The sequence below is a fragment of the Crassostrea angulata genome, chromosome 7 (assembly GCF_025612915.1).
Source record: "Crassostrea angulata isolate pt1a10 chromosome 7, ASM2561291v2, whole genome shotgun sequence".
In the NCBI taxonomy this organism is placed as follows: domain Eukaryota; kingdom Metazoa; phylum Mollusca; class Bivalvia; order Ostreida; family Ostreidae; genus Magallana; species Magallana angulata.
This window is the reverse complement of record NC_069117.1, coordinates 25665269-25681671: the sequence shown is the minus strand read 5'-3', so window position 1 is coordinate 25681671 and position 16403 is coordinate 25665269. Positions and strand designations below refer to the sequence as shown.

Sequence of the window (16403 nt, the reverse complement as noted above, 5' to 3'; positions counted from 1 at the left end):
TTTGTCAAAACCGGATGTTTACATTTTCATAGAGAGCAACTACGGTGAAAATATTCAAAGAAATAAAAAAAATAAATAGAATGTTACTAGATTTGAACTAGTAATTCATGCATGTTATATATAAAATGAATGGAACAGTCATTGTTTTTAATTAGCTACATAACGTTCAGAAAAATTATATACATAATTCACTGCGGAACAGTTGCTACCATGTCAACCAACAACTAATGGCAGACAAAGTGAAACGAGTGTAGATTCATTAATCTGGGAGTTTAGGTAACATAATGGCTTTTTGATTGACAATAATAGATAAACAAACATTATTTTGAAGTTTCATGAATAAAAGACTATGTATTCGATCTGAATACAGTGTACTAATAACAACTGACATTTGTTTTTCAGTCCATATGTCTGTTTCTTTAAACTTTGTGTGTGGAGCTATGTTAAAATAACACGATTAATTGCATAAAGTTAAATATGTTTTTTTGAAATAATGGATTTTGATTTTATCTAATTTTCAGTAAATGTAAAAGCCATAATGGCGGCCACTCTGCCGCCCATCAAGTCCCCTAGTGGGAGCAAACAAGGGTATACAGTACCTGCTCCTAAGGGACCACCTAGTGGTAAACTGAAGCCACTGATGAAAATTGGAAAAACAGATCGTGAAATTTTATTTAAACAAGAAGTTCTTAGACAACAACAGCCAGATTTATCAAAGAAACAAACTTCGAGGTACATATATAATTAATATTAGGGTTAACATAATTATGCATTAAGTTTTTTAGTGTGTGATAATCTCATGTGTCAGTTTAGAATATATAAGATGAACTTGCAAATGACAATAGAATTTAATTTTTCAAATACTGAATAATATTCTAAGCTTTAGAAATGCAAACAAAAACATTTCGATACTTGTGCGATCGGTGCAATGTCCTATTAAGAGCTGCATGATTTTAGTCAAATATATTATTAAAACTGAGAAATTATAAATCTACAGCTTCATGTTCATCAAATCATTAAGTAACCAACCTATTCTAATTACAGCTACAGAAACACATACAAACATAATTTGTGTCTGGATATGTTACAAGATGGATATCACAAGTCTTTTAGTGAACTTTTTGCACTTATCAAACAACAAGAAGAGGAGAGATTAGCACAGGGAGAAGAGTCATTAATGTGGACACAAACAATGTTAAAAGACAGACATCAAGAACTGGACAAGCTTAAATTTCACCTGACAAAAGCAGAGGAAGCTATGAGGAAAGGTAATGAAGTCACAGCTGTTATGATGTTGATGTTGCTCGTAATATATTGATTGATAGTTTATCAAGCAGTTGTGTAAACATAAAACATTTACCGTACTTGAATACATGTATTTCATTTTAGACACACATTTTACTTTGCATGCATGTTTATCATATTGTGTCTTAGGAAAAACAATTTTTGTGATTTATATGTAGTTTACATGCAGTGAAATCATTATGAAAATTTTCTAATCAGTGTTTTTAAAAGAATCCATTTCATAGCATGGCCAACTGCAACAAAGTAATCTGTATTTCAGAAGCATTTTGGAAATACTTATACTATATTTGTCAGCTAAGTTTGCAAATTTCGATAAATAATAGATAAATCTATCAATCTACAAACAGCTCAATCTTTTGCAGTACAGAAATTAGAATTGTAAATTGCTTCTCTACAATACTATACCACATCTATCATGTACAGCATATTTTAGTGAAGTGATTACCTAACTCAAATTGAATGTCAGTGATGTAAACCTTAGGTAATCCTCATCTAGAAGTCCTGAACTAAATTTTTTACTCTTTTGTTTGATTGAGAGCATTGATAATGAATTTCTTTGTACAAGTATTTTATCACGATTACGGTATAGAAAAAATTTAACAGAATAAAGTGAGACAGAGTGCACGAAATTTTTATTACCGGGTAATTATAATGTGCCAACCATTTTATAATTTTCACAGATGACCACTCAGAGGTGTACCACAACAGATTCGAGCTTGCTCGTTACTTCCAGTCAACAGGAGATAAATGGTTATCCGATCACTTCTTTAACACCTGTCTGGAAACAAGTTCCAGCATCAAAGGTGACGGCGGAAAGCTCCGGGCCCAAGGCTACTATAATGTGGGAGCTGCACTTGAGGACAATGGTATGGATGGAGTGTCAAAATTATATTGGTTCTATATGAAAGCACTACATGTATTTGCTTTTTCTCCATTGTTCCAGAGACAGTATATTCAGTAATTTTCACCAATGCTATTTTTTACAACAGTCATTTCATGATCGGCAAAAATACATATGCACATATAAAAAAAGTATAGAGATCTACTTCAAATTCACAAAACCTTTAGCAAGTGAAATAAAAGATTAATGGTAGATACCTGAACTTGCGTCTTAAAATCTCAAATACCGGTAAATAAAGATGGATAAACTAAATTTTTTCAAAAATTGTATTTTATCTGTTATAGGTCAATACTTTGAGGCAGCTGAACATTTTGAGAACTACTACAAGCTGGCCGTTGAACACAAGGAGTGGATTCAAGCAGACGGATTCACCTACCACACAGATGCCTGTATCAATCTCAGTCGCATTTATACCACCATTGGTCAGCGAATGGAGGAGGAGGACCAACAGAATTCCCTCGAATACCTCAAAAAAGCCCATAAATTTGCCACAGAAAGTAAGGATGATTATGTCACATTATGTATTACAATATTCGTTAGAGTAGGAAACTTAAAATGGAAATCTTATTAAAAGACTAATGGAATTTTAGTATCAATTGAACTTTTCAATGTTAAGAGGTTTAATTATTTGGATTGTTGATTTTTACAGGCAATGACAGAGTTCTTGAGGGACAGGCTGCTTACAGATTGGGACAGGCCTACGATAAAATTGGAGAGGGTGAAACTGCTTTAGAGGTACATTCATTTTATTTGTGCATTTTGATTAAAGAGAAAAGAAATACATGCATTCAGTAGTGAATGGATTAACTAGTAAAGCATGAATGAATTCATCCATGCATGGTGACTATGCAAGGAACAATAATTATCCTTTCATGTTTTGCAGTACTTAAACAACTACTTGGATACATGTAATGCAACCAAGGATAGTGATGGTATTGGTAAAGCATGTGATGCCATTGCCAAATCCTATGCAAGGTTTGTAAAATATGCCATTTTAATCTACTGTAGATGATTTTTTTCCTCGAAATCATTGTAAGGCTATTTAATTTTTTAAGGGGGAATGGAGATTATATGGTATCATGCTGATATCGATTTAAATTTTCTTATAAAAATAACAACCAGGTACCTACTGGATATATGTATACTGTAAATTCCTAATATTACACAAGTATTTAATTCCGCAATCCCGCTGTTTTGAATCAAATCACAAGAATGTAAAAATGCGAATGCCAAACATATATTAATATTTCTTATTGTTCCCAACTCCCAAAAAATAATGGTGAGATTTTAAAATCCCCGAGGGGTGCTTCTCGCGATTTTAAATTTTTCACGTTTAATTAGAAATTTACAGTATCTGTTTAATAATGTTAATGAATCATAGTCATCATGTACTAATCATCTGGTATCTCGCAGCTGGAGGGAGAGAAGATAATCATTAAATGATAATATTTTTTCATTATGAAATGGAAAAATGGTTGATAATGGAGACAAATCTATTCTTTCAGGCAAGGTAAACTAGAGAAAAGTATAGACTATCTGATGAAATTTGTGGAGGTCACGGAACAGAGCGGGGAGGAGAAAGGCCTCAGTAAAGCTTGTCATAATCTGGGAAATATATTTAATTCTTTGGTGAGTCATAACAAATATTCTTTATTAAATTGGTAGTTGTATTTATGATTAACAAAAAGTTTGGAATTCTCAAAAATTAAGGTTCTCCAATCCTCAGCCTCAAAGTATTTTTTCATCATTAAAATGTTATTTGTCTTATATAAACTTAATAAATGAAATAAATGAAGTAAAATTTTAGATTGTATCCATGCATTTTACAAAGTTATTGCAAATTTGCCCAAGATGAATATAATGAAATAAATATAAGAGTTGAGGTTAAAAAAAAGAAGAAGGTTGTAACGGTGCATTGGTGGCTCGAACCCCTTTACCTTCTTATACATGTAGTAGATCTCCGTGAATCCACTATTAGCTAAGCATTTCGTTGAATAACTGATCGTTATACTAACTCTAAAAGACTAAATAAATCTGTCTTTATCATAGGCAAGTTTATGGTACAAATAAAAGAATCAGAATAATTTAGAGTTATCGAACATAATTCCAGGAAGACAAAAATTTTAAAAAATTGTTTTCTTTAAATGTGATTTTTTAAAATAATAACATTTTATTTTACATTATTGATTTTAGGGTCGGTATGAAGAAGCCACTGAGTATTTCAGTAAGGCTTACAACATAGCCCGATCCATGGGAGACTTAGAATCCATCAACACAAACAGAGTCCAGTATGGCATCTCCATGGCACACAAGATGTTGAAGGGACTGAGCGAGCACATCGTCATGGGAACCCGCCCGGCCCTAGAGAGGCTCTGTGAGTGGAAGGATGCTAGAACTGACGACTTTAAGAAGCCTTTCCCTGAGCCAAGTATGTTGATGATGAGATTTTTTATCACCAGCTAGTTGCACAATTAATATGAATACAATAAACATGTAGTAGATTCCTAATTTCATGTTAATATGCAGAATTATAATCAACTCAAAATTGTGAGAAACAGAAAAACATCTGCCATGTATGCAGGTTATAAAATCTTGCCATTATTTTTTTTTTAATTGTAAGCTTTAAAAAATAAATTTTTAAAAAGTTTGAAATTCACAATTTTATAATACCATCATCAAACAAACTCAGTTTGATAGAAAAAAGTCAGAATTGCTGAATTTGAAACTCGCACAAAATAAGGAATCTTCAATTAATATGTAAACAAAAATATGTGCATTAATTTAATTGTGTACCCACTTTGTGGTATCCAAAATATAGAGGTTAGCATTTTATTTGATATTTTTAACTTGTAGAAGTAGAGGAGCCCCCTGCACCATCAGCACCCAAAGAGGAACCTGAAAAGCCTGCCTCTGAAAAAGCGGAGTCAAGCAAGGGAGAGGAAGCAAGCTAAAGGGAGATCATTTAGAATTTCAAAAGTGAAGTACAATTTCAGAAATGAACCAAAAACTTAAGATCAATGTGGTTCAAACCCTATAAGGTGTAGAAAAAAAAGATCCTGTGATATTTTATTCTTGTTGATACATATATATATAATGCTTAGTGCATTCATACTTAATTCCTGTGAAAGAACATGATTACAATATGTGCTAGTACATATGTACATATAAAGTATGAAATGTCATGTTACTGATATAGGAGTGCCTTATGTGCCTAATATTGAACTTGATTTGGTACAGGCACAATCTGTATTGCATTCTGTTCTGTAAATGTCATTCTATCTACATCATGTTGATTGTACATTTTTTGTTTTTTGTAAAATGTAAAAATGTCATTAAATAAATTCACTTACATAAAACTTAAAAAGGGAGTGATGTTATGCTGCATATTTGCGTCAAACAAAATACATGTAAAAGCAGTAGATAAGAATCGTAAACTAAATATATTACAAATCATTGGCAGTATTTAAACTGGAATGATCTCTGTTGAGGTTAAGTTTCCAGGTGCAATTAAAATTATATGCATTTTTTTACTGCTGGGTACATAGATGATGGACTGGTTTGTGATGATAGATATCCACTAGAAGAGCTATATTGCCCATGAATATTTTTGCACATGTATAATTCTTGTTTTATTTTGAACTTTCATTAGACAGTAAGTTTTAAGCCATGAAACTCGTTGCTTCTCACCCCTATTTGGTACTGGGGCCATGCCCATTGGAAAAATTTACAGCATCCTTCAATGGGGAAATTAATCATTAAAACTCATCGCATTTTGAGTTTGATATTTTGTAAACTTTATCTTTGTTCTTACATGTAATTAGGAATGCTAATAATATGAAAAATTAACATTAATTCAAGTCTTTACCAAAACATTTAAACTTGCAGCCGACAGGACACATGCTCTGTCTGAAGGAACTGGCCCCCAAACAAATTCCATGATCCCCTACATTTTTTTTAAAAAGTTTGAAAGTAAATTCTGCATAAAAATTTGAAGAACACAGTCAACCAATATCAATCTTAACTTATATTATTTTGATAAATTTATTTTAAATATCACAAAATTAATTTATTTATAATTTAGAATTAAAAAATATTGTAACTATTTACCAAAATATTTGTTAAGTGTGTGTGACTTTGAAATATCCAAAAGTCTATCAAAATTTACTTGCAGCAGTCTTCAGACTACTGAGATTTTGTGAAAACTGGTATTGGACAGAAAACTACACTGTTTATTAGTACTAGGTACCACATGAAACATTTTCTGACCGTTACAATCAGACAGGCTATATAGATATGCAGCTATAATACTCACTTCTTGTGCCAATTCCTAGCATTTTTTTTATCTCTCTAAAATGTAATTAATTGTGTTGAGGCACTTGTTTAACTGTGTAAATTTTTAACAAGTGAAATTGGATAAATGTAAAATTACCTTGTCTGATAAAGTAAAATGACCCTAATAGATTTTGAATTTTTTAAAACTTTACAAATTCTTTTTCGCTGTAAGCATTAAGAACATTGAGAGATTGATAGTTTGGTGGGCTCAATGGTTGTGGCCATTTTTAGACCAGATTCGACTGATCTAATGGTTAATTTGCTGATCATCCAGGCTCCTTAACCTCACGTTTTTTGTTTCATAAACATTATCTTTTCAATTCAATTCTTTATTCGCTCAAGACCAGTTCACTGGTATTTGAGGTTCAAAATCAGTATATACAAATGTACACGAATACAGTCAAGGATCACATGTACAGTAGAAGTAATAATGACAAAAAAAAAGGTTAAAAGGTTAAAGTTGGTTTCTGGAAGAACAAACTTTGAAAATTTTCTTAATAAATATTGACAAGTTTTTTTAGTTTTTCTACATTAAAAGTATTCATGAGCTCGTTAAATTTTATAATATTTGGGTTTTCATAATATCTCTTGGGTAAAAACATTTTTCTGTCGTTTACAAAATATGTACATTCTAAAACATAATGAAATTCATCCCCAATACTATTAGAATCACACATTGTACATTTTCTTAAATGTTTTTCAATATTATGCCATCTACCTGTTTCAATGGGGAATCGATGATTACATGTTCGTAATTTTGTAAACGTGATCCGTAGATCTGTAGGTAAAATCAACAAGTACTTTTCTAAATTGAGATTTGTTTTAAAAATTCTATAATTAATACATTTTGGTGAGTTATCTACAATACTTCTCCAATTTTGTACAAATTGATTTTGTAATATTTCTTTAACTGTTGACTTAAGCCAGTTATAACTACATATTGTTTGATTTTCCCATATATATGACAACCCGCACGAGTTGAGTATATGATGTATACATTGTATCCATGGATGTATAGAAGATCCATTTTTGTAACATCTATAAAAATAACAATAGATTACATTAGTGAGTTTACAATCGTGGGCTGTCAAAACTTTTGCCCAGTACATTATCATTTTAATTTTAACAAAGAGTGACAATGGATACCTTCCAGTTTCTCCATACACCATACAATTTGGAGTACTAGATTTAAGATTAAGAATAAATTTCAAAAATTTTAAATGTATCTTTTCAATAATATCTAAATTTTCGTAACCCCACACTTCGCACGAGTAAAGTAAAATTGGGTTAATGACCTTGTCAAATAAGTCTAACTGACAATTAATTGGTAGGCTAAAATAACGTATTTTTCGTAAAACACCATACAATGCATTTGACGCTTGTTCTACTAAATGCTTTTTAGCATTATTAAATTTTCCACTTCTTGATAAAACAATACCCAAATAGCAAAATGATTTTACGTTTTCAATAGTTACTCCTTTATACAAAAATTTACGCTTTAACATTGCACCTTTTGAAAAAATGAGGAATTTTGTTTTGGCTATATTGACATTAAGTTTCCATATATCACAATAATTTGCAAACACATCTAAAGCCTTTTGTAAGTCAGGCGCAGATTCAGATATTAAGACAGTGTCATCGGCATAAAAAAGTAGACAGAGTTTCAACATAGCAAATAAATTGAGAGATTGAGAGTTTGGTGGGCTCAATGGTTGTGGCCATTTTTAAACCAGATTCGACTGATCTAGTGGTTAACTTGTTGACCATCCAGCCTCCTTAACCTCACCTTTTTTTGTTTCATATACATTATCTTTTCATATACATGCCATCAATTTTCTTCATGAAAATAAAGTATCATCCACTTGCAATTATTTTTTTTACCTAACCCCTCCTGTACAAGTGATCTTTGTTAATTACCTTGTACCATTACTTGTGAAAAGCATAATTAGTGATATTTTTTGCTTATAACATTTTATTAATTGATTAAGACATTTTTAAATATTTCTAAAAACATAAATTCAGTAGAATCAAAATCAAAAGATTTAACAAAACCTCTTTAACAAAAGGAAATATATTAATTCATCAAACATTTTGAGAATTTCAAATTTAACAGTCACTGATCGACAGTCTATTAAAAAGTCACTGCTCCTCTGCAAATGCCATCTTTGAAATAATTAATATATATAAGACATGTTTTGCACGTATGAATTCAAATATTCCTCAAATTTGTATATACATATAATTTTGTTTATATCTACATCTGTACAATGCAAGATCAATTATATACATGTTTACATGGTATATACACAAAATATTTACTGGTAAATAGTTTCCAAAATATATATAATCTATAATTAACAACAACAAAAAAAAGCAATGCAAATACACATATATACAAGGTATTGATTCATATAACCGGTACGTATTATCATAGGAAAAGTTACCAAACTACAAAAATTTACAATATCCACCAAAATTAAGAAGTCAAGACAAGTCCAATCTGTCTCGGGTTCTGTATATTTTCGTTGGTACCGTGAGTTTAGGCCATGAAGCCACACCATGTTTCCCTCCTTCTGCTCCAACAGGTTTTATAGCCATTCCCCCTCGTTGTGGAATCCCGGCCATTCCCAGCATCTGCTGCAGAGCTTCAGCAATTCTTTAACAATTCAAGACAACCATATACAAATAATTCAATTTTTACAGGTACCTTTTTACACAGGAGTACTATATAAGTGAGGTATGCACCCAACTTGGCCACAGGTAAACAAAAAAAAAACACTCACGACAATCTACCCTCCATCTACAAAGGGTATCTGCGATCCTTCAGGATCGTTGATATTTCACTCTTTGCTGACCTTCTTTTACATGCTGTTAAATATTTCTAAAATTTGCCAGCTTCCATTTAATGCCATCAAGTTCCAGATATCATTGTTCGCCACCACTGCTCGAGGCCCGGAGGGACACTGGGGTCTTGGGGGCCAGGAGAAGGGGAATCCATATATCCAGGGTGGACAGGGGTGTCATACATCATGAAGTTATGCTCCAAGTGGATTCCCTTGGACTCACAGCTCTGACACAGATCATATAGCCTGGACACACGGTACAAGTCTTCCTATCACTATAGTACACTTATATGACGTTTTCCAATCACTTTATTACAGTTTATGAACGTTTTCCAATCACTTTATTACACTTTATGAAGTTTTCCATTTTCCAATCACTTTATTAAACTTTTTTCATCCGTGAAGGTTTCTTTTGAGAGAGAGAGAGAGAGAGAGAGAGAGAGAGAGAGAGAGAGAGAGAGAGAGAGAGAGAGATCCTAACCAGTGTTCCCAGGCTCCATCAAATGTGCATGCAATATACTCATTAGTCATGCATATGATTCTTTATTGAGGATTTTAACCTATTGAATAAAAGCTTCATATGCTACTTCATCTTCATATACTATTAACTAGTTATATACCTAATTTGTTAAGCAATAACATTTTAATTTTATCTAGCTGAGTTTTAAAGAACTACATGTACTTGTATGAATACTTCTCTCTGAAATCTTCATAGTTATTAAAAAAAATGTGCATAATCTCTAGTATGGGTAATATAGTTTGTCTGTATTGCTTGCTACCATCATTGTTTAATTAAATAGGTCCATAGTAAAATGCATCTGCAGTGATGGGTTGCATTGAACAGCTAAATTAAAAATTGCCTCCAAAAGTGACTTGATGTATTTCTTTCGTGACATTTTAACTTTTTTAGCATTTTCTTTTTTTACCCATTTTTCAATAGCAGCCCTCATTTTGTTATAAGTTGGAGAAGGAACCTCTAAATCAAACTCTGTTTTGAACTCGTCTAAGGTCATAATGGAATTATTTTCTTTCAAAACATCATTAATAAATACAACTTTTTTCTTAAACCAACTCTCATAAAAAATTGTTTTATTTTCAATCAAAATATTTTGGTTGAAAAACAGAGGCTCCATAGAGGCCGGATGTGTTCTTTGTTCTGACGATTTTTTTGAGAAATATAACCAGGCCTTTAAAACGTCTTTCCAAAACAAATTGGATATATCTTTACTTTTCTCTTGGATATATTTCCTCCCACATAAAGCCATTTTTCTTTTATCTAAGTCAAATCTCTGTAGTAAGTCTTTCATCCATGCCAATTTCATTGACATCATGATTTCTTTCATGCCACCACAATCAGTCATCAACAATTCGCGGCTAGCAGTACTTCCCTTTGCAAAATAGAGTAATTTCCTTTCCAATTCATCCAGCAGTAAATCGGAGGGATTAGGAAGGGTGGAAAATATTTGTAGGCAACTTGGCAAAATATCTGTTTCCAAAACTTTCAAAAGATCTTCAGGTATTGATTTTTTATGTTTCCAATGTCTTGATATTTCCCTTATATTTTTTAACTGTAACCTGATATTCATATTACATACATTTTGCAGATTTGCAGTGTCAAATTTAATGCCATGTAACTTAAAAGTTTTCTCTCCCAATTTAAGGGCTTTGTTTGGTGGTTCTAACACAAAATCACAGCATTCAGAGCTTCCTAACCAAATACCTTTTGCTTCGTCAAGGTTGACATGAATACCTGACATTTTAGCAAACTTTCTTAATATTCCTAGACTTGATTCTAAAGACTCTCTACTGCCATCCAACATTAGAATTAAAGTGTCACCAGTAAATGTAAGGATTTTCTCTTCCCTTCCTAAAAAGTTAATACCATTGATGTCATTGCTTTCTCTTATTTTGATAGCAAGGATTTCAGCACATATCATAATTAGATATGGTGATAATGGATCGCCCTCGCGACATCCGCGGTGCAAATCAAAAGTTTCTGATATGTTTCCTCCCTGATTCACAGCTGCTGTTATACCTGTTTGAAATATATCAATCCATTTTCTAATAGATTCATCAAAATTAAAAGATTCAAGTGATTTCTCAATAAAAGACCAGGACACAAAATCAAATGCTTCTTCAAAATCAACAAAGAGAAGCAAACCTGGAATATTTTCTTCTTCAGTATATTGCATCACATCATATACAAGTCTAATATTTTCAACTTCCTTGCTACCATGTATAAAGCCAGTTTGGTCAGGATAAATAATCTTCTCTAAATGTTTTTGAATTCTATAAGCAATTGAACCAGATGCAATTTTATACACAGTATTCAATTGATACACTGGTCTCCAGTTCTCTATTAAATGCTTGGGTTTGTCTTCCTTAGGCAAGCATGTAATGATTCCATGTCTCTGAGTTTCACTCAACATTTTATTGTCATATCCATCATTAATTGATTGAACAACAAAATCACCAAGATTTTTCCAAAATACATTAAAAAATTCTAGTGTAAATCCATCAGAACCTGGTGAATCATTTGATTTCATTCTCTCCAGTGTTTCTTTTGCTTCTCTCCAAGTTATTGGACCATATGCATCTGATGAAATTTTGTCAAAAAGCTTCTTTTCATTCAGAAATGAAAAATATTTCTTAAGGTCATCCTCATCCTCGTCAGGGTCGTATTCATTACGTCTATACAATTCTTCATAGTATTCTTTGGTTTTTTTCAGAATAACTGACTGCTCATAGATAAAGTCATTTTCTAGCTTGATGCATGGAATAATTCCGCTCAAAATACTTCTTAATTCCCCTTCTTCCACTCCCTTACTTTGTTCATGAAGAGTTTTTGAATGATTCTTGTTTGCGGAATACAAAATGCATTTTGATTTAATTTTCTGAAGAAGATTCTCGAAATATTCCTGGTAGTCCACTGTAGGAACATCAACTTTGTTTAATAGGACCACATATTTTATTGATTCAACAAATTTTTCATTTAATAAAAGGGAATTGTCGAATTCCCATAAACCTTCTCCAATTTCAATTAAAGATAAAGTAATAATAGAATGGTCTACTACACCGGTACCACTCTTTATAATTCCTGATTCTATACAATGTATTCCTGGAAGAAAATTTGACTGCAGATTCTCGGATATCAGAAAAAAGTCTAATCTAGCACTACTGGGGTGATTTGCTCTCTGATAGGTAAATGCTGGGACACCTGGATTCATTTTACGAAAAATATCAACCAATTTTTGGTTTTCCATAAGTTTTGATAACGCTTTCCTTGCTTCACTGCTTCTTTTTGATTTGGTATGATCTTTATAATCTAATTCTGGATTTAATACCACGTTAAAATCTCCACATAGTATAACATTTTCACAACAAAACTCATCAACTTCCTTCTCCACTTGTTTAAAAAATTCTTCCAGTGGCTTATCCTCATTATATCCATATATACAACAAAGAAGGCACCTCTTCTCCCCAGTAAAAAACTCTATCATAAGACATCTACCTTCATCAACTGTTTTTTTGTCTCCAAAAGCAGCTGCTTTTCTAAACAGAATTGCTACACCACCTGATTTATTTGTTAAATTATCAAAGAACCAGGTCCCATTCCACTCTCCTTTAACAGTCTCCTCCAAATCCTTATCAAAATGTGTCTCCTGAAGGCAGTATATATCATAATTCATTTGATTTAAGTAATCAAAGACTCTTTTTCTTTTTTCTTTGTTTCTCAGACCATTACAATTAAGAGACAAAATGCTTAAAGACATGATAAAAAGTGATTTTTTTAAAACTTTGACGAGGCCTGGAATTTCTATGTGATTTTTTTTAAACAAAAAACATGAATTTTTAGAAAAGGACAACAGAGAAAAGAAATTAAGAAAATATTAGAGAGGTACTGAAATGGGTAAAAATATTTTGTTAGCACACGAATTTGCATTATAAAAATGATGTCAGAATATGCACATTGTCATTGAAATTCCTATAGTTCTGGCCTCTTCTTGATAGTTCACACTCAATGTAATTTACTTTTCCTGAACTTATTTTAGTACGTGTATTGCGTTTTGGTTTTTTTTTTAACTTTATCGACAAGTGTTGTCCTCTATATAATTCAACCAGTCACATATCTACCTCTGTTCTTTGACTTCTATATCTATATCTGTTCATTAAGAACCAAGATATGTTGATTTTGATATAATACTTCAGCCCATGGACGAGAAGGACAATGAGTTTGGTACCATCTGACAACCAATGGTTCTTTTAGATTTCGTTTATTGATCTCTTTAGCTGAATACTGTCTTTGGATGCAGTGTTTTCCAACTTCAGAAAAGTGTAATAGTCTCCCCTTTCCTCCTTTTTAAAGGATTCATGCAGCGGGTTTGACTGTCTTTTATAAATGTCAAATTCAAAACATCATGACAACGTGTCTGGTTAAAAGAGGTTTCTCTTCTGTGGATGACGCACACTGACCTACCCTCTATCTCAAAACTTGGCAAGTCGGGCTGTAAGTAGTCTTTTGCAGCAGTCCCACCTAGGAAAAAAATTTAAATATTAATTAATTACTGGTTTTTAAGCAAAATTCCTGCTTTCACTTGATTTCTCTTCTCTAAACGTAAGCTCAACGGAACAAGACAAGTTATCACTAGTTTGAGACCGACATCATCATATTACCGCGGTATATCAAAAATCATTTGTATCCATTGATAAACACAATGAAATCTTGAATATGCCTATATCAAAATTGGTTTTATATGGATATATCATAATTTATTACATACTTAGTAATAAATACAGGTTTTTGGCATATGTGATACAGATGACATCACAAAATCCATATCGGCCTCCGGGGCTGATACAGGTTATCAGCCCTCCAGGGCTGATACGGATCCGTATCACACCCCTTTCGGAACTCCTCTGTCTTTTTTTTGCTTCGGCATCTTTGCATGTTTACAGACGAAAAATAAAAATATTTTCAATTACAGTCGACATTTTTAAGTGCAGTTGAAAGCAAGTGTTTTAATGCAGTCAACTTTTAAAATCTGATGAAATTCGGTTCTGTAGCTTCATGTTAAAACAAGAAGATCTCATATTTCTTATTAAATACATGTACACGTGCAGACTTTTTCAAATAATATGAATAATCAATTCCAAAAAAAATTTAATGTTTTTTTTTTATTACTTAGTATGTAATAAATATAATAATAGATACCCTTTTCCATATCACAGCTTGTATCAGCCCTCGACCAATATCATCCCTCGGGCCTTCGGCCCTCGGGCTGATATTGGAGTCTCGGGCTGATACAAGCTGTGATATGGAAAAGGGTATGTATTATTCTCTATGTATCATACGATTAAAAAACATCAAACGAAGAACTAAAATTCATATCGTACGATACATTACCATATTTTAAGATACATGTATAATATTATATGATACGAGGAGTGTTCCAAAAATAATGACATTTCACAATAAAAGTAAAATATCTAACAGCGGTATATATCAATGACTCCCTCGCGCAAACATCAGTGCCAACGAGAGATATTTATATTTTCAACGTGTACAAATCAATTTTGAACCCTAAAACCCAATAACTTCATAAAACATGAGAGACACAAAATGGGCGTGTTTTATTGCGTAACCGAAAAATGGTATTGGCTGCGCTGCGTAGTAATACATAGCATGTGCTACATACAAAAATAATGGCTTTAGAATAATATTGTTTTAAAGTGTACAAATTGGAAATAATATAAATATAAGTAATAAGGAAACATTCTTTGAATATTATTAGGTAATGATTTCGGTCCGAGTGTGGTCAAATCTATCATAAAGCCCTTTAGGCTTTATTGGATTTGACCACGCCCCGACCGAAATTATCAACTCATAATACTCAAAGAATGATTCCTTTTTCATTAAGGTTTCCCACTCCTCGATGTTCTTGTATCAAAAATTTCTTGAGAAGTATATCATTAAAATTTGTAGACAAAACACACCTAAAAAATACAAAGATAATGGGTGGTCAGTGTTTATCAGAGTTATGGTTAATTTAATTTAACCTTTTCGCACTTAAAATGCGATTTCAGCCTTATTAGGATTTGTTGTAAGTATTTTTGATTAAGAAAATTTTTTTCTTGAAATATTGTTTAATTATACACAACGGTCACACTGAATAGAGGGACTACGAAAAAAAATGTAGAAGCTGCATAAATTTTTGTGTTACCTTTTTGCACTCAAAATAGACAATTTCTATAATAGTTACAATTTGATTTGAAATAAAAACATTTTAAATATCAAGAATTTGGATTTTCTTAATGAATGTTGTGAAGTGATGAAATGATGATCTTTCTGTGAGGTTTAGATTAATAAAAAATCATATTCCTTTAAAATATAATGAACATAGTACATCTGCGCAATGAAATCAAAATTTGAGGAGTGAGATACCTTAAATAATTAGGTTTTCCAGTGTCTTTGTCTGTGATAGCACAACGAATCGATTTTGAATCGTATAGTAGTCCAATAGAATCAATGACTTTTTAATATTTTTAAATAAGACTTTAAAATAAAAAATGTGTTTACTAACGAAGTTGCAAAATTTGTCATTTTCATCAATTGATTCGAAACCGAATAGGGATTTTATCTTTCTTTCTTCGTCTTAAAAAAATTTTTAAAAATGCACAATTATTTAAGGAACAAGGAATTTTTCTTACTATAGCATTGAATGATTTATTTTTGACGTCGTCGTGTCAATAACTGCCGTCAGGTGAGCAGACAAATTGAATAACGCGCGTTAGCGCGTTATGATAATTTGTCTGCTCATCTGACGGCAGTTATTGACATGACGACGTCAAAAATAAATCATTTAATGCTTATATTTACATTCCCTTACTGAAGAAATCAATTGTTTACTGAAATAAATCGATATAAAGTGAAGACCACGGAGGGAGTAAATTAGTAACAGTAAGAACAGCTGATTTGTAATACCGGTTTAAACTGGTTTTCACAGAGACCGTTGAGATGAGAT

General features: G+C 32.0%; 1 protein-coding gene across 1 annotated transcript; it reads left to right on the top strand.

Annotated features, from left to right (window-relative positions):
- Positions 1 to 129: 129 nt before the first annotated feature.
- LOC128192415 (tetratricopeptide repeat protein 29-like) lies at positions 130 to 5570 on the top strand. The gene is made up of 10 exons (XM_052865063.1): positions 130 to 276; positions 522 to 732; positions 1045 to 1268; positions 1986 to 2171; positions 2491 to 2703; positions 2856 to 2941; positions 3090 to 3181; positions 3712 to 3835; positions 4400 to 4634; positions 5060 to 5570. Exons 2-10 carry the CDS (start codon positions 539 to 541, stop codon positions 5155 to 5157), a joined length of 1452 nt encoding a protein of 483 aa, XP_052721023.1. The 5' UTR covers positions 130 to 276; positions 522 to 538; the 3' UTR covers positions 5158 to 5570.
- The last annotated feature ends 10833 nt before the right edge of the window (positions 5571 to 16403 follow it).